The following is a 23,876-nucleotide window of genomic DNA, read 5'->3' on the forward strand; positions in this document are numbered from 1 at the left end:
TGTGTGGATCAATAAAGTTTTTATCTTATCTTATCTCTCTCTTAACTTGCTTGCCCTGTGGTAATGCTCCGGGGTCTGCTTCAGAATTAATCCTTGTCATTAGTGAGTTCTCCTCAAACACTTTCACAATCTACTGTCACTTTTTTTTTTGTATTGTTTGTGTGTTATGGGCAACGCATTAATAGCACACACAGCTTCATGTGCCTCTGTTTGGTAAAGAAGAAAACTGAATATCACAACTCTCCAAACATTGGACAGAGAGGGAGACCACATGGTGCTGTCTGCTGGCGTCTGAGATACTGCTGGGGGCCAGAATAACCACAACCTCTTGGCCCTTGACATGCTGCTCACATTAACACCAGAGAATAGTGCATGCTGCATAACACACACCGAGTCTTTTGTAGAAGCACAAAATGGAATGCCGCCTTCTTCTGGATTTTACTACGCTGCGGCCACTGCATCCAAATGCACGTTTTCAGGGGGCAGCACACACAGCAGGTGGTGTAGATCATTCCAGCCTCTGTATGACGCCCAGCCCCTGTAACAGCAACCCCCCCCCTATTCCCCATTAAACTCTATGACAGAGCGGACAGCACAGGCAGGCTGGATGAGGCATAACCAGCACCTTCCTGGATGCCTATGAAGGCAAAAGAGAGAGTGAGTGAGGGAGGCTCTTGCATGCCAGCCTCCTACCACTGCTGCTCACGTGCAGCATGTGACAGAGTCGAGGAAAACCCCCCCAGAGGAAACTATATGCCAGCTATGTGTCAGCTAGGATATGTAGCACTGTGCATAACACACTGAGGCAAACGCACAGCTGCTCACCCCCCCACCCCACTGTACGCCTATAGAGATCCAAAGCTCTTCCTTTCCATCCCCATCTTACACTGTATCAAACACGGGTGTTTGAGTGACACGCGAGATTGAATTAGATATTCCTCTCACCTCTCATGTCACAGTCTCAGCTCAAGCCAAAAGCACACACTGACTGGGTGCCGGCGCATGTGTGTGTCTGTGTGTGTGTGATTTCAAGGCTGGTTTGCCTCATTGTCAGCTTTTATGGGATTACCACATTGGTGATGACTGGACCATGGCTGACGAATGCCTAACACACACACGCGCGCGCACACACGCGCGCACACAATGGGCTGGAGAAGTCACCATTATGCCCACAGGCATAACAGTGAGGAGATCATATTAAAGAAGCTTGCAGTTGTCTGAGGCTGCATGTGGCTTGAATGGTAATGAGATCGCAGAATTTACTAGACATCGAAGAACCCACATGAGTGGAAAATCTGTATTTACATGGTTATATCAACAGCTATTATATCAATTCCACATTTCTAAGCATGAATATATTTCCTGCGGTGTTGAAGCCTCACTGTAGGGTTATGTACAGTTTACTGAAGACACAGCCATAACCAAGGGAATAGCATTTGGCTGCAGAGCAGCGCCCCCTGCAGGTTCACAACTGCAGAACTACCTGCCTGCCGCACCTACAGGCAGGAAGAATTTAGACCCAAAGATACAGACATGCTAATGTTTGCCCTTTACAGGAGGGAAAAAACAACACCACCTGCAAGTCATGAGTGTATGAGCTGTATTTATTTATTTTACAGATGCTATTTGTGTTTGAGGCTTTGCATTTATTTTTCTACATACAAACATTTACAATTTAAACCAGTTAAACATGTGTTAAATAACTTTCCTGGATGCTAGGACTGGAATTAAAGATGAGTTCACCCTGATAACCAACCCCGCTCTTGCAAAACCTAGCATTTTGTGTTCTGTAGCCACGAGCTGGAATTCATAAGGCAACTCAAGCAATCATGAAACATTAGGCATTAAAAACAAACAATAAACCTGCAGCTGTGACTCTTTTCGTCTGAGGGTGTCAAATGTGTTAAAGTTGAAAAAGCTATTCCTATTGTTGCCTGTAGGAGGCGACACTGCAGACTAACCCCGTTCCTTTTCTTTCCTACAGTACATATGCCACAGGCTGACATATGTATATTGACTATTACAGAACAGCCCCCCCCCCCCTTGTGGAGTATCTGCTGCCTGCATTAATAAACATGCAAATAAAGAGTTATGAGTCATTACACTGAGTCACTTTGCATATAAAAAGGAAATCTGTCGGTGTCTGCCTAAAAGGCATTAAAGTCAGATGGTAGGCTCAGTAAACACTGGCCTTGTTGTATATAGTGATGCAATTACAGGAAGCGTGGATACAGAAGATACACACAGGAAATAGCCTGGAAGAGCGAGAAAGAGAGAGAAAAAAAAGAGAGAGGATCTTGTACATGAAGGATGTCACTCCACATAGCCTTCAGCGACACACAGCCTTCGTTTTTCATCCCACTCAGACACAGCGGTCCTTTTATTTATTGATGGCACCATGTCTAAAAATGATGACAAAACCCTTATTTTCAATACATTTTTTTTAATTCCTTCTGATATGACCTTGGCCGTGACTGGTGTTGGAAATATCTTCTCCACTGGGAGAGAGAGGGCTGATTAGTTATAAGAAACTGCAGCCGGCACTTTTTGAAACAGGAAACAAAAAGGAAAGCTTCAGTATAAACCACTATATACACACATATAGATTGTGACAGATTTGACCAAAGTAAAGTGAAAATGCCACTTTTTTTCCAGACTTAACCTATTTTGAGAAACACTCGAGTAAGGCACATCATTTGATCAAATCCTACAAAACAAGACATGATTAAAAAAAAGTCCTACTTCACACAGATTATTTGGCTCATGATAAATATGATTATGAAACAGTATAAGAGCATAAAATATGTTATGATCAATATCAATGCAACATATTTCTTATCTATTCCCCCAGTCTCCTTCTTTTCAATCAGTCACAGGCAACTCCATCCAATGCAATTTATCCATGCAACGTGCTCCTGTTTTCAAATTCTCCCCAAATACTTTTTCCTTTCATTTCCTTGTCCACTCTTCTTTCTTTCTGAGAAGACAATCTCTTCTTCTCATTTCAGGCTTGGGTGAGTTATTGAAGGCAGTGCTTGATCTCTGTTTGATTTCCTTGCAGCCCAGTAGATGGGGACAGGTTGGTCTTTTCCTTTTGCTCCCGAGTGGCTTCTCGATCAGGAGTTTCAGACGATGCGGTAAAGAGGAAAAGTCCCTCTGGACGAGGTGGGAGAACACGTTGGAGTTAACTCAAGGTCCCGTTTGTATCTATTTAATATAAACGGATGTGAAGAAGATAGCTCAGCAGCAGATACCTCTTGAGGATTAATGAAAGCTTGAAATGTCTGCTTTGCATTTCCTAGTTTATGTTCCATCTGGGAGAATATGCAGATCAGCGGAGACGTCTTAAAACTCTTTACTGCTGGTGCAGTGTGTTATAAATCCCTTGTATTGCTGTTGAGCAACGCTCCAATCACCATCTTATATCCTCTGAAGGAGCGCTCTCCTGCAAGCACAACACTTCCAGGTCATTCAGTTCACGGTTGCTGAAAGCTTCTTGTGCTTTATGGACATTATTGCCAAACTGATGGCAACAATAAAAATCATGAGACAATGGTCTTTAACTGTAACTTGCTTGCAGCTCAGATCATTTACAGGCATGCAACCTGTTTCAATATTTTCTGAAAGAAAAAAAAAGGATCTTCAAGGTTTGTTCCGACATCAGAGCTTTCCTTAATCAGAAGAAATATGGGATAACATTAGACAAGCTTCAAAAAATAAACACCGGTCCTTAGACATCCCAGCAAGTTAGCTCTATCAGCCTTTTTCACAAAAGATACATTGTAACTGGCTTTCTGGTTACTGGTTACTTGTTTTCTGGCCTAACGACTGCAGAGAAGATTCTGACAGTGGAAATCACCTCACACCGATATATTTTACATCTCATGGGGCCAAAGGAAAGACAATAAGCTCTTGGTCAGATGCTCTTCTAGTCAAATGGCTGGTTATTGTTGACATTGAATGTGTGAGCGCACTTGTGAGCACGTGTGAAAAGATTTATGTTTCTTAAAGTTACAAGGTAACTTATCTCTATAAAGAGATTCTACATGCGAATATGCAGAATCTGTCAGCGAGGGACAAGATTTAGGGGCAGGAAGCCTTCTGGTTTCCGTTTCTAATTTGACCAATCACGTTTGAGCAGGATTTGGCTGCCCGCAGGTAAGCACTCCATGTGGCTAGCAAAAGAGGTGGAACACATTGACTGAAATGCATCGGATATCAGGTTTTCAATTGATCTGCATCTAAAACACAAAGTATACTTTTTTGTGTTTCGTGTGGAGAAACATTTGACTCGTGTGATAAAAGAAACTAGACGGACTGTTTATGGTGTACACAAAAGAAAGACTGAGTCTTGGCCGAGATATCTGGTGTCTATACCGACAGAGGCCAATTCAACAGACAATAGCCAATGGGCTTCAAGACTGCAACATACAATAACTTGACATGTTAGGTGTATATGGATATTCATTTACATATACATATACAACTTGCTTGTATGTATATGCATGTTATACCAATAATTAATTGACCCGGTCTGTATCTACAAGTCATTTTTTCTTTTGTAAGCATGAACTAATAAAGAATTGTTTCCAAAAAAGAAAACATATGAGAAAATATTCTTCTCAACAGCAGTACCTCTTCCAGCTTCCAGTGCATAAAGTGCTTCTTAGAACAGGAATGGAATCAAAGCCTTCCTGCTTTTGGGGTAGTCCTCAAACTTAGCAAGGTACCATCTGCAGAGAGAGACAGAGGGGAAACATGTTTTCTTCCATTAACACAAATGCTTGCTTCAGTCCCTGCAAACCTGCTTACTGTGTATTCTTATTCTTACTTGTGGTGGGCCACAGCCCTGCTGGAGAGGACCACTGCGGTAAAGATGGCGAAGGCTGCACTTTGAACTGAGTGAGCAGCCAGAGCAAAGCCTGCCCACTCCATTATCTCTCCGAAGAAGTTGGCTCCTGATACATATTCAAACATCCCGCCTGTATGTAGAAGACACAGCATGAGGACAGAACCCTTTATATGTTAACTGAAGCAGCCAACATCATTCACTCTGGGAGAGAATTCAAATATGATGAATTTTCACCCACTGCAATTCCACACTTCACTGAATGTGTAGTGACATTTCCACCATCTCTAAATGGAATTGAGTTTGAATGCTGCCAAAAAATTAAAAAGGCCTCCACACAGTTCAATCCACATTGCCTGAGCATTCACAAATGGACTGCAGGCCATGTGCACAGTAGTGCTGCTACCCTCTATGTGAAAATGCCAGATTCTTGGGTGAGGGGATTCCAGGCGTGCCTGGAAGTTCATTTAGAGCCTCACAGCTCACAGCTTCCTCCCGCCTCGCCTTCTCCTCTTTATTTTCCTTAAGGGTCCAGGATGGATTGTTTCAACAGGTTCACCGCGAGTTCAAGCTGAAGGTGCTATTGTTATGACTATGTTCTTACTTAGAGGAGCCACTCTCTTTGTGAACCTGTTATGATTACTGATTCACTTAGCAAAGGGAAAAAGTCTAAATTGTGGTGTGAATTTACCAATCTGTGATCTAAAAAAGCAGGAATGTGGACTTTGTTACTTTTTCATCCCACCCTCCAGGCTATTTGTCCAAAGGAATTTGGAGTTGGGCCAAAATCTTGTTTACCCAACCCCCTCCTTACGTGTCACATCTCACTGAATGTGCATCCATTTTCACACAGTAAAAGGTCACACGCTGTAAAAAAAAACAACCAGTCCATTCTTTCATCTGTTTAGTCTTAGTGTCATGACTAGAACTACGAGAAACCCTAACCATAAATACACCAGTGCTGACGAGATAAAAGAAAACCTAAAACGCCCAGTGCATTGAACAGTTTTCAGTATAAATCAACAAATAATTAATTTGGCAAATGAAAAAGGAACAATTTGACATTATGCTTATTCAAATTGCAATCTGTCTGTTCAATATGAAACTGGATCAGTTAGCTTTGCAGAAAGACTAGAAAAATAGGCGGAAGGGGCTAATCTGGCTTGAAAGCAACAAATCTCTTGTGAAAAATAAGCATTTACTACTAAAGATAAAAGTAATAACACTTTTTACAGGGCTGAATGCTTTATTTAGCATGAATCTTGTACAGACATATAATATTAATGTTCTAGAGTAGGCCTGCCTCCCTGTCTAACATGATTACTATCAACACTGTGCGGTTTTGACATTTTCTATGTCCGTGTCAACTACAGCAAAACTACACCCATCAACCAAACCTACTCAACAACCCAAGTATTGTGACTCATCTACACACAAGCTGAACTGAACCAAATGAGTCAATGCAGCAAGAACCTGTTTATCCACCAATATACATTGTTTAGAGAGAGTTGAATATAACCAGTGACAACCTGTCATTAAGTCAACAGTGTGATGCTGTGTAATCATGTGACCACACAGGAAAATTTGCATCTAGCACTGTGTGACTACTGCTTTATTGACTTGTTACCACACAGCAGTAGTGAACTGTGCTTTTAAAATGTTAAGTGAATGTCATCTACCTGCTAATTCCACAGTCTGTCTTTCTGTCTGTATGTGGAACTCATATCTCGAGAACCGTTCGTTTGATCGCCTTCACACTTGGAATGCGTATTGTTAATGGCCGAGGGAAGTGCAGTGTCGAATTAGGTGCGATTTCAACGCACAGTACGTTGAATATGAATACAAATTCAAAAAAACAGGCGAACGGTGCTCTGTAAAAGTCAGTGGGGGCGAGGAGGCGTTGGTCAAAATTGCCATCAGATCATTTCCATGCTTTGATTATTTCTATTTCCCCATAACGGACTGAGACACTGACATTCACGGGTGATGCAGGTGCTGATCTTTGTTATGGCAACAACATTCATACAATCACTTCTTCTTTGGCAACTTTTGATTTGTTTCTGTAAAACGTCATGTTGAGCTGAATTTCAGAGCTATTTTTTTTTTTTTTTTAAGTTGTGAACTTGGGTCTGAAAATTGTGTCGCTTGCTTAACAGACCTCTGAAATATGAGACATGAAATGTAATTAAAAAATAGCAGTTGATTAAATCATTCAAACTTATAAAAGGTGCAGACATGTCAAATATAAAGTTTCTGAGAGTTAGATGTCATGTAATAGAGGGATATAAGGCTCTGCTGTGGTGAGAGAACACATTTGTTCCCGTGTTTTGATGACTAAAGACCTTACCTGTGGGAATCTTGTAACCAGTCTCTCCGGGCTTTCTCAGGTTCCTCAGGATGTGGTCAGAGTGCACATTCACAAGATAGCCGACCAACCACAGCACAGCCCCTGGGGATAAACCAACCACAAGCAGCTGTAGCACAAGATTTCAGCAAAAACAGCCAGATGGCATCTATTCACAATTATCAGTGAGTATTCATCAGAGGTTTACTACTATACTTAAAGACCCATAAAACATATGTTGCCAACCATATTCTCCCAATTTAAATCAAATCCAATGACAGCTGTAATGTTGGCTGCTTATGTTGCCAGGCCTCTGTCAATCTGGTGAAAACACACCCACACAGCCCTCATGAAGGAGACTGACACGTTTAGTTTATAAGCTTAGAAAATAACGCAAAATAGTGTACTTTTCAAAACTGCAACTTTTCGCACATTTAGTCATAAATGTGTAGTACAGAGATTAACTTTGAAAACTTTGAGGAAACAGTTTTTCAGGGGCTTGAAATACACATGAAGTATTGTGTTCCACACCATATGTTTCTGTAAACACTCTGTTAGAGTTTGTTTAGTTGGTCCTGTTGTGGCTAAATATGGCTTTAAATACACATGTAAAATGTGAATCCCTCACATTCACCTCACTATTTATGAATGCAACAGTATTTATATTAAAATTAACATATATACACTATTCCTCAGACATTGTGTTGGCTCCCTTCTGACATGTTTTCCCTGCTAGTGTGACCCATTGAGCACCCTGGACCGACTATCAGATGGGTCTCAGACCTGTGAATTGCCAGCAACACCTCAGATTCAACCAAAGTGGTAGTTTGGTTATAACAATTGATAGACTAAAAATTTGCGTCAGTGAAAAAGTCATGATGTTACTAAATGCTACTTCACCCACCCCTCCATCGGCATAGTGGTGAGTAGATGAGTGAATTTTCATTTTTGGGTGAACTATCCCTTTAAAGTTTTTAAAGCCTCAAATAACTAATTACAACCAAACTTATCAGAAACATGAAACACATGAATCTGAACACATGAACAGCAACATGGAAGAGTCAGGATTTATTTTGCTACGCCACACATTTACAGGGACTTTAAGAAAATATATTTAAAAATTGACAGTTTCCTGAGCAGCAAGGTGAGCCAAAAACAACAGCTGAGCACTTTCCGGTTTGAAAAGTGTGAGAAGCACCTGCAGTGGAGCAAAAGCCAAGAGAGGGAAACGACAAGGCAGCCAAATTCCTTTGAATGAGTACTAGGTTTTTTCAAACATTTAAACATTAATGAATGTTGAATGAGAAGGAGAAGTGTAGGGGTAGATAGGAGGGGTAGAATGGATGAACGAGTGAGAGGTAGGGAGCCTGTTATTTTCCTTTACACTGTAAACTGGCAGTTTAACACACTGTCCCAACAGATCAGTGATGTTTTTATACGTTATTGCTTATTTTCAAGTTACTTGTGCATTAAGTAATTTTGTGTATATGTTGATTTTACTTACACATTATTCTTCGTATGTACCACTTTCAAGATTTCACACACCAATCCAGTTGATTTTTCCTTGTAAAATATGTCTGCTTATCATGCTAGTATATTATTAACAGTTAAATAAAATGAATTCAGTACATTTGTTTTTTGGTTTCTCCTTTAGTTCCCTATGCTAATGTAAAACAAATCCGCGAAGCAGAACATATGTTCACGAAACAAACCTATTATTATTATTACTTTTAGAATATCTGAGTTCGTTTTGGAACAATCAGTGTATTTTCTCTGTAGCCTATCCGATGTTCACATATAGAGCTTGACATTGCTAAAGTTAGGTACAGGATTCAGAAAGCTGGTATTTAAGTTTGCGTTCGGGTATAACATAAAACATTCTAACACGGATCACAAGATAAAAATATTCATATCAGTCAATGCTGATATCTATCATGATTAATGTCACATTGTTATTTCTTTAAAGTTTGAAGACTGACTTTTGGTCCTGAATGAAGGTTGTAGTTTTAACCTCTTCCATAAGGTCAGAGAAAGGAAAATGCTTGATAAACAGCAAAACCTTTTACAAATCTGTGGTAGATCAATTACGTGTTCTGTAGAGATGTCACAAGACCCGATACTTCGGTACCCAGTCAATGCCAAAATTCTAAACACGTCATAGTACCAGTTTTTTTTTTTTACAGCACTGGAGGTACCGAACCAGCTGCAGGATGGTTGCCGCCGCCCCTGCTTCAGCATCGGGGCAGGTGCACATTACATGTCTGGTGTCATATTGCCGTGCTGCATGTCCTCCCTCCTCGCTCTCACACTGACCTGCACTCACTTTGCACGTTGACGGTGGACACTGTCACTGGTCAAAGGTTGTTGGGACCCGTGCAGTGCTTGGGGTTTGCTTTGTGTTTGTTTGGTTCCCTCTAGGGTTTATCCAGGAACATGGATGTGAGTTCAGCAGGTTAATGTGGAGATTGGTTCGGCGTGTGGGTGATTGGAGAGGAACAGAATCCCTTGTCGACTGGCGCTGGGGGTGGGGGTGTGAGTGTGTAGCCTCTGCTCTTTTCTTACGGTCATTGAGCTAAACCTGATAACTGAAATTTCATAGTTTTCCTACAGGCCACTGTTCTGTTTCATAATGTTAATGAGCTTTTCTTTTTATTTATTTAATAGCCACTGTTGTTTTTTGAATGTTGGACATTTTTTAGAAAGGATTGTTGAATCACTGTGTGTGTTGATATAAATGGGATTTATTGTTTTGTTTTTGTTTATTGCTGTGGTATCGAGATACATGCAAGAGCAATATATAGATGTATATATTTATAGCTTTTGTTATATTGCTATTGATAAGTTATATTGCGATAATTATTGATATTGCTTTTCACATTTAATATGAAGTCATTACACAGACTTTTCTCTCTGAGCACCCTCAACTCTGACTGACTTCCAGCATCCCTCATGTTGAGTGTGAGTGTTTATTCCAAACCCAATCTATTTCACACTGACAAAGATGGCCAACTCAATTTGGATAACCCTCATCTTTATCCCTCGTCATCCTCCTGTCACAGAGAAGCTCTAGTGCATATAAATCAATTTGTAGAAAGTGTAGCAGCAGCCACAGAACACCTACCAGTGATGAAGCATGGATGTGTCACCCAATATGCAGGGTACTCAGCGTAATGGCTCAGGTACCTGATCTGCATGTACCCATTAAAGATGCAGAAAACAAAGGCCAGGGCAAATGAGATGAATGGTGTCGCTTTACCTCCTCGGATTAAAAATGGATAGATTAGCGACCTGCAGCAGAACAAAAACAAGTTATCATTGCACAACCTGTTATTTCGAATATATGCTTTGATGTGGATTAGTTAGCTGGTACAAACGATATACTTAAAAATGAGATGCACACTTTGATATTCTTCTCTCCTAATGAGTCCTTCATTAATAGATAGATAAATAAATAGAAAAGCAGAGCGGCACAGGGTGACTGCACGAGAATGTATACTGTATTTGGGCATAAGTAGAGGGGGATATAAATAGACTTATACATATATAAATATATAGACTCTTACAAGTTTAAAGGCTGGTATGGTATAGAAATTTAACGAGCATTAAACGCTAGGGGCTATATATGTATATCTAAATGAGTATAAAGTCACAGCAGAATAATATATAGCAGCAAACTTTAGAAAGTAAAACTATATAAACATGTATGTATATATTCACAATAGTATACAATATGATATGAATATAAAATGGGACGTATAGTATAAGTATATAAATATATACCTAGGTGAATTTCAAAATAAGAGGCATACATGTGCAATCATATAATTAGTGCAGATAATGTGCAAGAGGACACTAATGTGCAAAAATGATTTTCAATAATAAATTGTGCAACCTGCGGAAGACAACACTCCCCCACTGCACGGTGCATGCTGCTGACTGCAGGTGAACCTTTTCTAAAAGTGCTAAGTTTTGCGCACCCACCTCTGGATGTAGTGGCAGAAATACACGGCGATGAGCAGCAGGTTGGGCAGCAGGAGCGTTTTGGCGGAGGACGTCCACAGCACCAGGCACAGAGGCACGAGGAGCGCAGGCAGCTCCTGCACGAACCAGGCGAACCGGGCGTCCAGCGGGAACCCGTACCTGCTGCTAGCGTAGCGGCCGTAGGGCACGTTCTCGAAGAGCAGCGTGACGAAAGTGCAGGCGGCCATGAAAAGGAGGATGTGCGCCATCCGGTCCAAGGTGTGCAGCTCCTGCTCCTCCGAGGAGAAGAGTCTGGAGAGGAGCGCGTCCATGACAGCAGGAGGACGGGTTCAAGAAGGAGACACACACACAACTGAGAAGGGGTTCTAGTCACTGATACTCGCTACGATCGCCTGCTTATCCTCTTCTTGTCTATTAAAGGGGGGTGGGATTCCCCGCGTCATAGCTGCATGACCGCCCCTTCTAATGTGTGGAGCAGAGATTCAACTCCGCCTGCTCCGTCTGTCTAATAAAGTGAAAACAGATTCTCCTGCTCCGGCAGATTCATTCAGGACTTTATGCTGAACTCCCGAGGCTCCTGTCTTTCTCACATCTTCCTCCATCTGTCATCTTTCTCTCACATTTGCTGCACAGTTGGTTCCTACACGCGACTGAGAATATGTTTCCACACAATGAGCACTCGACCAATCGCAACCGCTGAACAGACGTGGTATGGAGTCGTATCAGCCAATCAAAAAGCTCGCTCTGGTGTCACGATCAAATAGTTTGCATAAATGAATAATAACTCAAAAAATCATTAACTCAATGGCTCTACAACTTGATTTTTGAATTCACACAAAGTGTCCACCTATGATGGAATGATAATGGCAATTCTGATGATATTATAAAAACTACAATTTAAAATGTGTGTTTCGTTGAGAAGGCAATAATTGTATATCACGCATAAGAAATTAAAATAGTAATCAAGTTTTTTTTTTTCTCATGTGGTAAGATTTCAGAAATCGGCCCTGAACTTCGCGCAGATATATTTCATTTTCTTTTCAGGCACAGTCCGCGGCCACCTCGACGGGGGTCCTGATTCACGTGCGTCACAGGCAACACGTTTTGACGATAACACAGTAGCTCGGCGGCTCTTCCTCCCTGAAGCCTCGCTGTTTACCCGAGTCGCTGCGCACATTTCCCCGCGTCCGGCCACCACGTTGCTCCGCAGACTTTCCTCCAGGGTCGTCTGTTGTTCCAAGATGGGGAAGAGAAGCAGGCAGCGGCAGAAGAACCAGGTCACCGGCGGCAGGGACAGCAGGGACAACGCTGTAAGAATCCACTCTCCTGCTGCTGCACCTACCGTGCTACTGTTGTGTTGCTCTGTCAGGGCCACATGTTGTTTAGCTTTTAAATATCCTTCAAATGAATGGAGACGAGGTGAAAACGGAACTTTTGTTCTCGTGCTGCCGTGACGCTGTGAGCCAGGTTTACCGCGAAGGGAAGAACCGAGCAGGGTTGGAAATAAACTCCACAATGTAATTGAGTTGGGTAGTGTTTAGTTAATTACCTCAGGCCGAATTGATGATCAGACCATAATGAAATGTACCAGACACTATGAGCTGCCCTATTATCTCTGATACTGAGACCATAAGCAAGAAAACATTTAACTGACTGATTTTTGATATTTAATGAACGTTTGCATTGTTAAAACCAGGATCAACCTCATAATCTGGCAATTTAGTACATAAGGTTCATACTGCATTTCAGGGGCCCCAGGCAAAATGGACCTACATTGAACCAACCCGAACACATGATACCAAACCACATAATTCTCTCTCAGCTGGGGGCACAGGTTTTGCTTGCCCTGTTGCTCTGCCCCTACCCACACTAATGGCCGTGCCTTCATGTTCTCAGGGCTGGGGAGCTGGCTACGCCGACATCGTCAAGGAGAACAAGCTTTTCGAGCACTACTACCAGGAGCTGGGCCTGGTGCCGGAGGGGGAGTTCGAACAGTTCATGGAGGCAATGAGGGAACCACTGCCGGCCACCATCCGCATCACTGGGTACAAGAGGTCAGCTGGGAATCCTCATACTCTTTTCTTAGTCATGCTTAACATCATGCACGAGAGTTGTCGTATTAATGTGTCTCTGCCGCTCACTTGTAAGTTGTCTGAGTCACATAGACGATACGAAAAGCCTCATATGAAAGAGTAAGGCCCGGTTTCTTTCTGTCTGCCTTGTTCCAGCCATGCCAAGGAGATCCTCCACTGCCTGAAGGAAAAATACTTCAAGGATATTCAGGAGCTGGAGATTGATGGCCAGATGATTGAGGCTCCACAAGCTCTTAACTGGTACAAGCTTGCATTGTTTGCGCAAAGCTAAAAGGTAACACAGGTTCATAATAGAATCCCAGTACGCACTGTGCCTGTCTTCTCCAGGTATCCTGATGAGCAGGCCTGGCAAACTAACATGAGCAGGAAGATCATTAGGAAGTCGCCCCTGCTGGAGAAGTTCCACCAATTTCTAGTCAGCGAGACCGAGTCGGTGAGTGGAACACAAACCTAACACTCAGGAAGTTAATACCAGTTCTGAATGTGGTCAGAGATGTTGAGAATTTGTTTTTTTGTCCTTGCAGGGTAACATCAGTCGACAGGAGGCTGTCAGTATGATCCCTCCTCTGCTTATGAAGATCGAGCCACACCACAAGGTAAAAGCAGAGCCCCGTTTGAAGGTTAAATCTGTCAGTACGTGATGTGTTTTCTGTTTTGGTTTTCTTCCTGTGAGCACTGAGAAACAGCTGTGCTTGTGTTGATGTGCATGTGTTTGCGTGCAGATCTTGGACATGTGTGCAGCTCCAGGGTCAAAAACAGCCCAGTTGATTGAAATGCTCCATGCTGACATGGAAGTGCCATTTCCAGGTAAGAAGCACGCGTTTGATCAGGACAAATGGTATAATCCCTGTCACACAGATAATCTAATCACTGACGAACAATTGCACTCAAACTCACTCAGTCTTAGTCTTGTCGAATATGGCGTTGCAGCAGTCAACGATGCACATGATGCCCACCGGTGTGGTTAAGGGACATGCTCCATGGGCACTGGTTGTGCGCACGCTGCTTTGGCCCGGGTGCAGGTTTCCTCCTCATACTCAAGGGTGCTGTCATATTGGCTTGGTTATCTACTTGATTTTTTTCTACACTTCAAGCAATAACCGCGTGTGTCAGGCCCAGAGTAACACAAACCCAGTGCAGCTCATATTAACTGCATCAGGTTTAAGTCAGGCTCGGAAAAACACCCTGAAAAGCCTATACCGTTCAGGACGGGATCAGTTAGCCTTCTCTTGGGCTTGAAAAAGGTCAGACAGAAAAATGCGACCCGAGCAGCTCTATATGGCATAATACTGTAGTTTGCTCCATGTGGGATCATAAATACGAGTCAATAGAGTTTCCACTTCTGTGACCGCCTCGGTGTCCCCTTCTGGTTCTGTCATTCCACTCATCTCTTTAAACATAGGTTTTTGATGCTGTAAACGCTCAGTTGAGCTGCTCCCTTTTTACCACGCACCTCTTATGAAGGCAGCAGCTGATGAAGCTATTTTGTTACTACTTTTTAAAATAGATTTATCACAGTTTTACACAATCACTGTCACAACAGTGATGACATCTAAATCTCAATATCTTTCCATGTACAATCCTGTTTACATTGTATGTACTATTGGTATTTTTGTTACTTCCTTATGTTTATATTTAATGTTTAATTAATTATTATTTAAAATTTTTTTACTGATTCTTCTAATTTTACGATCCTTTTGCTGCTGTAACACGGCACAGTTAGTTCCACAGTAGTTCCAATGTGCCCCTGCATAAACTGTATGTAATTCTCATCTACATTCTGCCTTTCAGAGGGCTTTGTAATTGCCAATGACGTGGACAACAAGCGCTGCTACCTGCTGGTGCACCAGGCCAAGCGTCTCAACAGCCCCTGCATCATGGTGGTCAACCACGACGCCTCCTGCATCCCCACGCTGCAGATCCTCTCCGACGGCAAGAAGGACGTCCTCTTCTACGACCGCATTCTGTGTGACGTGCCCTGTAGGTCAGTAACTGGCCGCAGGACATGTCTGCACTGTTGGGTATTATGTGGCGAGGAAGTGGATAAAGAAAGAAATATGTTTGCTAAGCTGTGCCTGATGCGTGTGTATGTGAGACAGATGGTATGGGATTAGGTGTCCTGCATGCAGCCACATCATGCATGGAGGTTCTCTAGCGTATGCGCCTTCTTCACTAGTATTGTCATTTTGTAGTTGAACCGGAACTGCATTAGTTTGTAAATGCTGCCTGACTGGGCCAGCTGCAGCGCTGAAGCCAGGAGTCATTGCCAAACACAACAGAGGGAGAGGGGGAAAGCGGTAATGAAGACAGGCAGGCAGCAGGGATGTGGCCGTCAGCTAAAGCCCAGCATTTAGACAGTTTGTGCTTTGTAGACATTTTTGCCCTGTGAGAAGTGTTGGGGATCTCTGGTGGTTCAAGCCCCTGGTCAAAGTGAGGCATGACTGAATGGTTCTGTCTGCTCTGTGTCTGCAGCGGGGATGGCACCATGAGAAAGAACATAGACGTATGGAAGAAATGGACGACCAGCAACAGCCTGCACCTCCACGGGTGAGTGGGAACAGCGAGTGCTCACATTTTTGAGACAACATAGGAATTTGTGCACTTGTGTGGTAGACAAAATTGACTGAACAACAAGGGAATGGAGTGTGTCCTTTGGTCCTAATTAGAAAAGTTGGCTACATTAGTGTGTGTGTGTGTGTGTGTTCACCAGGCTCCAGCTGCGGATTGCAGTGCGCGGGGTTGAACAGCTGGCTGTGGGAGGGAGGATGGTCTACTCCACCTGTTCACTCAACCCTATAGAGGACGAAGCTGTCATAGCAGCACTGCTGGAAAAGAGCGAGGGTAACAAATGCACGCAGAGTATACAACCAAAGCCATGACATGATGTTGCTCTTATAAGGAGTGCACATTTTTTTCATTTCATCCTTTTCCAAACTTGTCTCTGAACAGCGTCTCAGTCCCTGACCAGTTCATGTAGGCTGATACAAACTTCCACATTTACGAGGAGGTCATATGACCTCAAAATGCCACATCCACTGCACTTAGTACAGCTTTCTATCGCCATTTTCAGACAAATCAGGTTCATCTCATTGAAAAGGTTCAGTTGGACCATGGAAATCCTGGATAGAACAATAGTGCAGCTGAAAACAGATGAGGGTCCACTGTGTACTCTGATATTGTATTGGTTCACATTTTGAACGGCCACATTCATATAATCTCTCCTGATATAATTTTGTTATATTTGAATGTTCCCATTAGAAAACACAAATACCTACCCTGGACATTGTATACGTGTATTTCGCCTTCACAAACATTTCCTTCAGTTGTAAAAGCCTAAATATACCACAACATGCGATTTATGAGAATTTTATTTAGATAGAAGCTCTGTCTTGTGCAGCCAAGTTGTAACGTCTCCTCTCGTCTACATTGCCAGGAACGTTGGAGCTCGCTGACAGCTCTGCCGACCTGCCGGGGCTGAAGTGGATGCCCGGTGTCTCTTCCTGGAAGGTACTGGAATATTTTGGTCTTTGGAGTTCATTAAAACCACAAAGGAAGATGACATTTAGGTCATTGAAGCATTTCAGCTTCAAAGTCATAATGAATTTTAAGTCTTGATTATGAATCATGCTCTTTGCTCCATAGCTGATGACCAAAGAGGGTCAGTGGTTCTCGGACTGGTCCGAGGTTCCAAGCAATCGGCGAACGCAGATCCGTCCCACCATGTTCCCACCCAATGACCCAGAGAAACTGGCTAGCATGCATCTGGAGAGATGGTATGAACTCACAGACACTGCACACTAGAAGTTTGCGCTATTAAGTTAAGTGTGGAGGATTAGTTTATGATTTGCCATTTCCTGATAGGGCTGTCACTTGTCACCTGCTCGATTTCTAAATATACTGTGTAGAAGTGCATCAATAGTCAGTAATATTAGGTTGTGTTACTATGAAATGGAGGATGCTTGCAAGTAAAGCCGTTCTGAGTGGACAGTCATGATACCAGAGCGTCTGAGAAGCAGCCTGTGGAAGAACTCTGGGATTTCTGGGGGGAGTTTGAATATAATCGAACAAATTGTGTGTCATGTCAAATTCATTCAAACTTGATTTTCGGAAAAACTGACAGCCGGCTAGACGTTGAAAATATGCAACCGATACATCCCGCCGCCTCCAATTGGCCCTCTCGTCAAAGCTACGAGGCCAGCCAATCATTTTATTTGGTCCAAATGAAATGATTGGTTGTGTTTTATTAAAGTCTCAGATGACTATATTGATGCTATAGGGAGGTGAAGAGGACTTCGACAAATAAGAATAAAATCAAATAAGTGTTTCAGTAATAAATTACCAACCCGACCTTTAATCAAGCAGTTTTTCTTAATCAATGAGTGTATTTTGTTCTCAGAAGAGCAAAAAACTACAAACGCACACTTGGAACCTTCTCTCTTTTCACTGATGCCAAATTCATTAGCTGAGTAATACGTCTGATTAATTTATTTTTTCTTGGCACAGCGTTTCACACACATACACAGCCCCACCATCTGCATCTGTACGCTCACATAATGGGAGATGATGTCATATTAAAATCTCAGACTGACATGGCCCTGGCCAGTAGAGGGAGCTATTGTTATATGTTTTTACAGCACGTCTTCATTCAAGCTGGCAAAAACAAATCCTTGTTTAGCTTCACAGTATGTGACACCACAAAACTAAAAGGTGTGTGTGTGTGTGTGTGTGTCTCTGTGTGTGTGTGTGTGTGTCTGTGTGTGTGTGTGTGTGTGTGTTATTGTCAGTATGAGGATTCTGCCACATCACCAAAACACTGGAGGTTTCTTTGTGGCTGTGCTGGTGAAGAAAGCCCCGATGCCGTGGAACAAAAGATTTCCCAAGGTACCTCCTCACAAACAAAAACACTCAATAGATGATTAAATTGTTGTTCTTACAAGAAGAGAGGGAATGAAAGCACAATTTAAATGCTGCATCACTCACCTGTCCAGTTTTCCTAACCAGAGCTGAGGACGTCTTCTTTTTCTTGAACCTCTGTCTGCTCACCCCCAACTCCCCCACCCCTGTCGTCTCCAGCTGAGGAAGGAAGTGTCGTCCAGTGCGGTGGAACAGACTGGAGGCTCCCTGGCGGCCTCGACCCCTGCAGAGGCTCCCCGCATCCCCGAGAAGGTGGAGGTGGAGGGGGGAGGCCCAGAGAAGGAGGCATCCAAAGGAGCTTCCTCGGCCCAGGAGACTGCCGCTAAACCAAATACAGTGTGTGGGTGAGTTACTAAACAAAGGAATAGCCTCTGATATAATATTATTAATATTATAATATGCAAATTTGAAACGGTTTACTTACTGTGATTGTCGAGAAGGTTCGTGATGAATAGTCAGGTCATCATTAAAAGCGGATGTAAATCGATCATTTGGACTTTAAATAAACACAAGTATACATTATTCAAAATGATTAAGGGAACACTTTAATCACACATCAAATTCAATTCAAGCAGTGTATTTGCTTAAGGTAATTATTTAAGGTAAATACACACTACATTGTTAACAGTCTCCTTCCTCTGTTTTCCAGGCCTCCACCCATGAAGAGGATGAAGCTGTTTGGTTATAAGGAAGACCCCTTTGTGTTCCTAACTGAAGACGACCCTGTCTTCACCACTATACAGTAAGCATGTCTGTGTGTGTGTTAAGCTGCTTTCAGACATGCACTGAACTCTGCACATTTTCCAGAGGAGGTTCATTTGTGAAATGTCCGAGTGAGAGGCTCTGACTTTCTCCACATGGCCCCCTCGTATAAAGTCGGTAGAATCAGATTTGAGAATACAGCGGGGAATCCCTGCATGCGAGTGGGGGGTTTAATAACACTTCTAACATGCGACAGACGCAAAAAGGAAGAAAACAAATATCTCCCGGTAGAAAAGCGGTGTCGTACACCATGTCAAGAGAGTTTGTGGTGATAAGAGCAGACACCGGTGTCTTCTCAAGAAAATCACTGATCGCTGAAGCAGAATTAATTCGTCACATCCTGCCTCTGCCTGCTTCACCGCTCCACCTCTTGCCTGAATAGTGTGGAGGATTTGTTGCTGTTGTGGACGCGTCTGTGCGGAAAAACTCCCGCCACGTTGTGCATGTGTGATAAGTAAACTGTGGGTAAAGCCCGGACCCCAATTCTTATGACGTTGCCTGTAGGTCATGTCTGAAAACGGCTTATGTGACAGCCTCCTGACATTCTCCCCAGTTTCCCCTGTCAGCCTCAGAGTAAAATCTCTGGAGAATGTCCGAATGAGCCGTGAAAACGTGGCAGGAGATCCTCCAGAGGACGGAATACAAATATCTCAGGATGAAAAAGCGGTGCCATACACTGAAGATGTCAAAGGGAGTTTTTGGTCATAAGGGTTGACCCTGTTTCAATCTGCTGTAAACAAAGACACGTGGCCTCTGCAGTTAATACGTCGCGTCCTGCCTCTACCTGCAGCTCCACACCTCACCTGAACGTTCCAGAGATTTCTGTGTTGTGAAAGTGTCTGAATGCTGCATTCATTATGTGGGAAAGGCAAACTGGAGGAATTCCAGACAGAATTGTGCGGGCATTCTCCAGAGTTCATGTCTGAAAACGGCATGTGAATACGGACATGATCATTTTCTGGATTTTAATGTTGTTTAAATAATTTTTTTCCTTTTTTTTTTTTTTTAGATCATTCTACGATCTTTCCCCAGACTTCCCCAAACTCAATGTTCTGACCAGGACCCATGAGGGCAAGAAGAGACACTTGTACATGGTGTCTAAAGAGCTCCGCAACGTACTGCTGAACAACAGCGAGCGCATGAAGGTGTTTGTGTGTTTTCATTTGAAATCCATGTTTGACGATTATGATTTATAATGTAGTCACCTGCATTATGTCTGTGATGGTACATGCCTGAGCTCACTTCTCTTGTCTGTGTAATATCTGCAAACGGATTAATATTTAGGGCATATATCTATTTCCCCCTGATTTCATATCCTCATTCAATTATTACTCTGTTACATTTTTCTGCATTTCTCTTAGGTTGCAACACACACTTCACTGTTTACCCACACTTCTGTAGTAGACACCTCGAGTGAGAAAGTTTGCTGAACATCAGTGACTACAGAAACATCTCTGTTAATACTACGACTTCACAAGTAACCTAAATAGACCTTTTACTTTTGATTTAGATTTTTTATATGATCACATTGGATTTTACGTGTAAAAGAACTATTAATAAGTGTAATTAAATGAAAGGAGTTTTTGCTTTGCTACAGAGCCATTTTTCAAACTGTGGGTGTGTGTTTACTTTTTTTTTCTAATCCATTTCTCAGGTCATTAACACAGGGGTGAAGGTGTGGTGTCGCAACAGTGATGGAGAGGAGTTTGGCTGTGCTTTCAGACTGGCTCAGGAGGTAACACACGCACACGCACACACACAGACAGATTAGTGTGCCGTTTTCAGCCAGTCTCAGTTCATCCTCGCACATTAAATCACTTTCACACCACGTAATCCTCTCTTTGTATGCAGATTTACCTCATAGTGCGAAGATGCATGGTAAAATATAAAGCTTACATTTCTAAGGCTTGAGCAACTTCTGTATTCTTAGATTTTCATCATAAAACCCAGCGTATGAGCAGCTTCTTCTGTGTGCCCAAACATGCCGTGGGTTCTTCTTGTATCCACAATCAAAGCTGACAGCTGAATAACGAGGGAGCCAGATGGCAGAGTTCACACTCCAATCAACTGATAATTAATTCATTTGAAATGCACAGTGTAGCTGTAAAGAATGTGGACTCGTTTCATTGTTGCGCACATTGTGAACCACCTCTCCGTCACACCAGGGTATCTACACTCTTCAGCCGTATATTCGCTCCAGGATAATCGGCGTGAGTGTGGAGGACATCAAAGTGCTGCTCACCCAGGAGAACCCCTTCCTCAGCAAACTGGAGGAAGATGCTCACTCTCAGGCCAAGAAACTGGGTACGTACTGCACCATTTGTGCCAAATGATAATTATTGCTACCGATTTCTTTTGCAAACTCAACCCCCCCCCCAAAAAAAAAAAAAAAACAGGATCTGATTAACGGCACCAGCAGCCCAGAGGTTAGAGTAGTGAATTAGTGACTTAAAGGTTCCTGGCAAAATATGAAAGAGCAAAGTGAATGAGTAATGCTCTGCCTTCCTCAACAACTGCTGCTGAGCTGCCCTTGAGCAAAACACTGACCCAAAAACCTCAGAGAGGGAGCTAAGCAGTTCCAGCAAATGAAAAATGGAGTTGCACTTAATAATTCTCAGATATTATTAATAGGAAGCATGGTGAACAGGTATCAATAAACCAGCTAATATCACTTTTTAATGTGTTGTCTATGCACGTTGATCTTCACAGGAATGGGCAGCATTGTGTTGAAGTATATTCCCAACCCAGGGTAAGTGGTTTTGTATTTGTTTATGTTTCTAGTCCATAATTTAATAAATGTCAATTAAAGCAGTGATCAGGTTTGACACCCACCGTTTTCCTCCTGTTCCTCAGTCACCCAGAGGAGCCTCAGTGTCCCATCCAGCTGTGTGGCTGGAGGGGAAAGACGTCCATCCGTGCCTTCGTCCCGCGCAACGAGAGATTTCATTACCTCCGAATGTTAGGCGTGGAGGTCTTCAGAGACAAACAGGGCCAGGGGCAAAAAGAGGGAGATGGAGAAAAGGGGGGAAAGGAAGAGGTGGAGGACGAGGTGGAAAAGGTCACAGAGGAGGAAATGGAGGCCGGAAATGAAGGAGACCTGGACTTGAACGTCGAGGAAAACGGATCGTCAGAACCAAAGGCCGACAGCAGCAACCAGGGGGCGAGTGGCTGAAAATTTCAAGGCGACAGGAGAGAGACAGCAGGATTGACTGAGGACGTGTTAGAGCTCTAAAAGCTGTTGAGCAGATCCAGGACCACATGATGTGGTAGAGGAGGGTAATACGCTTCTTCCCTGTTTATCACACTGAAGGATTCCCTCTCAGAGATGGACTCCCTTGAGATATTTCATTTTTGGATCCCTCCAGGAGTCGGCTGTTTAGTTAATGGCCTTTCTTATTTTATATAGCTTGTTCATGTTTTAACAAATTTATTCCACTGATCAAGGGTCATCATTTTTTTTTTTTTTTTTGCCATCGATCATGTTTGAGAATTTTATATTAACGACCATCTCATTTTTTACATCTGTAATTCAGCAGAACGACAGGGTTCATTAAAAGAGTGAAATGCTTACTGTGTCACAGGTCAAGTTATTTATAGTCTAATACGTTCTGGGCCAGTTGAATTGTAAAAGGTGTGCTAAAGAGACATATTTGAACACAACTATAAGGAACCATATCACCGCTACAGTAGTCGTTCACACAGTTGTGTCTGAAGTAAAAGCTAAGGGTGCAGCAGGATTTAATTAATGTATCAAATTTTCAACAAACTAAACACCAAAAATCAATCCTGTAGTTTCTGCACAATCTTGCTCCCAAACAAACAAACAAACTGACAAACCAACAAATGGACAGGGATGTAAACCTAACCTCCTCGGTGGAGGAATTAAAATCAAGCCTCTCATGGCAAAATCATGGTTGCTGCATCCGGTTGGTGGTTGCCACGGTGGCTTCACTGCACTGGATACACGGCCATCTCATCCTCTTGTTTATTACCCAGTCCAGCTGCTATGACAACAGCTGTCATGACAACCAGCCCCCTCACCTCTCTCTGGTGATGGGAGAGAACAGAGGGACCACAGAGAGCATCCTGCACTCCTCAGCTCTCCTCTTTTTTATTTCTCCCAATCAACTTCTTATTTTCTCTTCTATCCTTTGCTCTTCCTGCGTCGGCTCGGTTCGTCTAAAGTGCACAGCAGTGACTATTAACATTCAAGAGGGAGGCTGTCCTGTCAATTCCCTCTGCTCTGGATACGCCAGTGATGGCGATGTTTGCAGAGGCAGAAGGGGACAAGTCTCAGACACCAGGAGTCATTGTTTGGGTTACTTCCAAGTGGAAGAGTAAACCCAGTTGTATCCCCTCACACGGCTCTGCTCTCTTTCCCTGCACAGTCCAGACAGATGGAAAAGAAAGACTCAAAGGCTTTTTACTTGACAACATGGCTGAGGGAGGGGGCGGAGAGGACGAGCAAGATCAGGAAGAGGGAGGGGGGGGATAAAGGAGACTTTTATTTTTTTGCCATTTGAAAAATGTGTATAAGGTATTTGAGAGTGAAGAGGAAGACGTAGCAGCGGGCGGGGGGGCTGCTTGTGGAGTCAGTCGAGGATGAAGTAAAAATACTCGCACATGGAAATGGAAGGAGTTGAGAATGATAAAAGCCTTGGGCGGATGAAGAGAAGTGCGGGGATGGAGGGTTAGAGAGAGGATGGGGATGAATAAATTGAATTGGACAGATATGGGGAAAGGTTTGAAGATAAGGCAAAAGTTGTTACTGAGATGTGTGTGTTTGTGTGGTTGTGTAAGTGAGCGTTTGAGTTAAGTCAGTGCGTATATTTCAGCTTAGTTCTTTTCGGTGTGTGTGCACTGGTTTGTCAGCGTGAGTGATGTCTTCTGCCTTTTAGCCTCTACGTTCACTGCCAGCCTGCTAATACTAGTA

General features: G+C 42.9%; 2 protein-coding genes across 3 annotated transcripts; one reads left to right on the plus strand and one right to left on the minus strand.

The window, feature by feature from the left end:
• Window positions 1–1,588: 1,588 nt before the first annotated feature.
• srd5a1 (steroid-5-alpha-reductase, alpha polypeptide 1 (3-oxo-5 alpha-steroid delta 4-dehydrogenase alpha 1)) lies at window positions 1,589–11,834 on the minus strand. 2 transcript variants are annotated; one of them, XM_035183347.2, is made up of 6 exons: window positions 11,175–11,834; window positions 10,315–10,481; window positions 7,197–7,298; window positions 4,832–4,982; window positions 4,636–4,733; window positions 1,589–3,620 (listed from the first exon to the last, which is right to left on the minus strand). In XM_035183347.2, the coding sequence occupies exons 1-5, from the start codon at window positions 11,483–11,485 to the stop codon at window positions 4,667–4,669; spliced, it is 798 nt and encodes a 265-aa protein (XP_035039238.1). In that variant the 5' UTR covers window positions 11,486–11,834; the 3' UTR covers window positions 1,589–3,620; window positions 4,636–4,666. The 2 variants fall into 2 exon arrangements, with proteins under 2 accessions (XP_035039238.1, XP_035039237.1); XM_035183346.2 differs by having other exon boundaries at window positions 1,589–3,671; window positions 11,175–11,833.
• Window positions 11,835–12,241: 407 nt separating this feature from the next.
• nsun2 (NOP2/Sun RNA methyltransferase 2) lies at window positions 12,242–22,511 on the plus strand. The gene is made up of 19 exons (XM_035183327.2): window positions 12,242–12,484; window positions 13,071–13,228; window positions 13,403–13,507; window positions 13,595–13,700; window positions 13,792–13,863; window positions 13,990–14,074; window positions 15,059–15,251; window positions 15,740–15,814; window positions 15,978–16,108; window positions 16,701–16,774; window positions 16,910–17,040; window positions 18,052–18,148; window positions 18,341–18,525; window positions 18,831–18,923; window positions 19,953–20,088; window positions 20,598–20,678; window positions 21,109–21,247; window positions 21,653–21,692; window positions 21,797–22,511. The coding sequence occupies exons 1-19, from the start codon at window positions 12,416–12,418 to the stop codon at window positions 22,113–22,115; spliced, it is 2,289 nt and encodes a 762-aa protein (XP_035039218.2). The 5' UTR covers window positions 12,242–12,415; the 3' UTR covers window positions 22,116–22,511.
• The last annotated feature ends 1,365 nt before the right edge of the window (window positions 22,512–23,876 follow it).

Source organism: Hippoglossus stenolepis, chromosome 17 (assembly GCF_022539355.2).
Source record: "Hippoglossus stenolepis isolate QCI-W04-F060 chromosome 17, HSTE1.2, whole genome shotgun sequence".
Taxonomy (NCBI): domain Eukaryota; kingdom Metazoa; phylum Chordata; class Actinopteri; order Pleuronectiformes; family Pleuronectidae; genus Hippoglossus; species Hippoglossus stenolepis.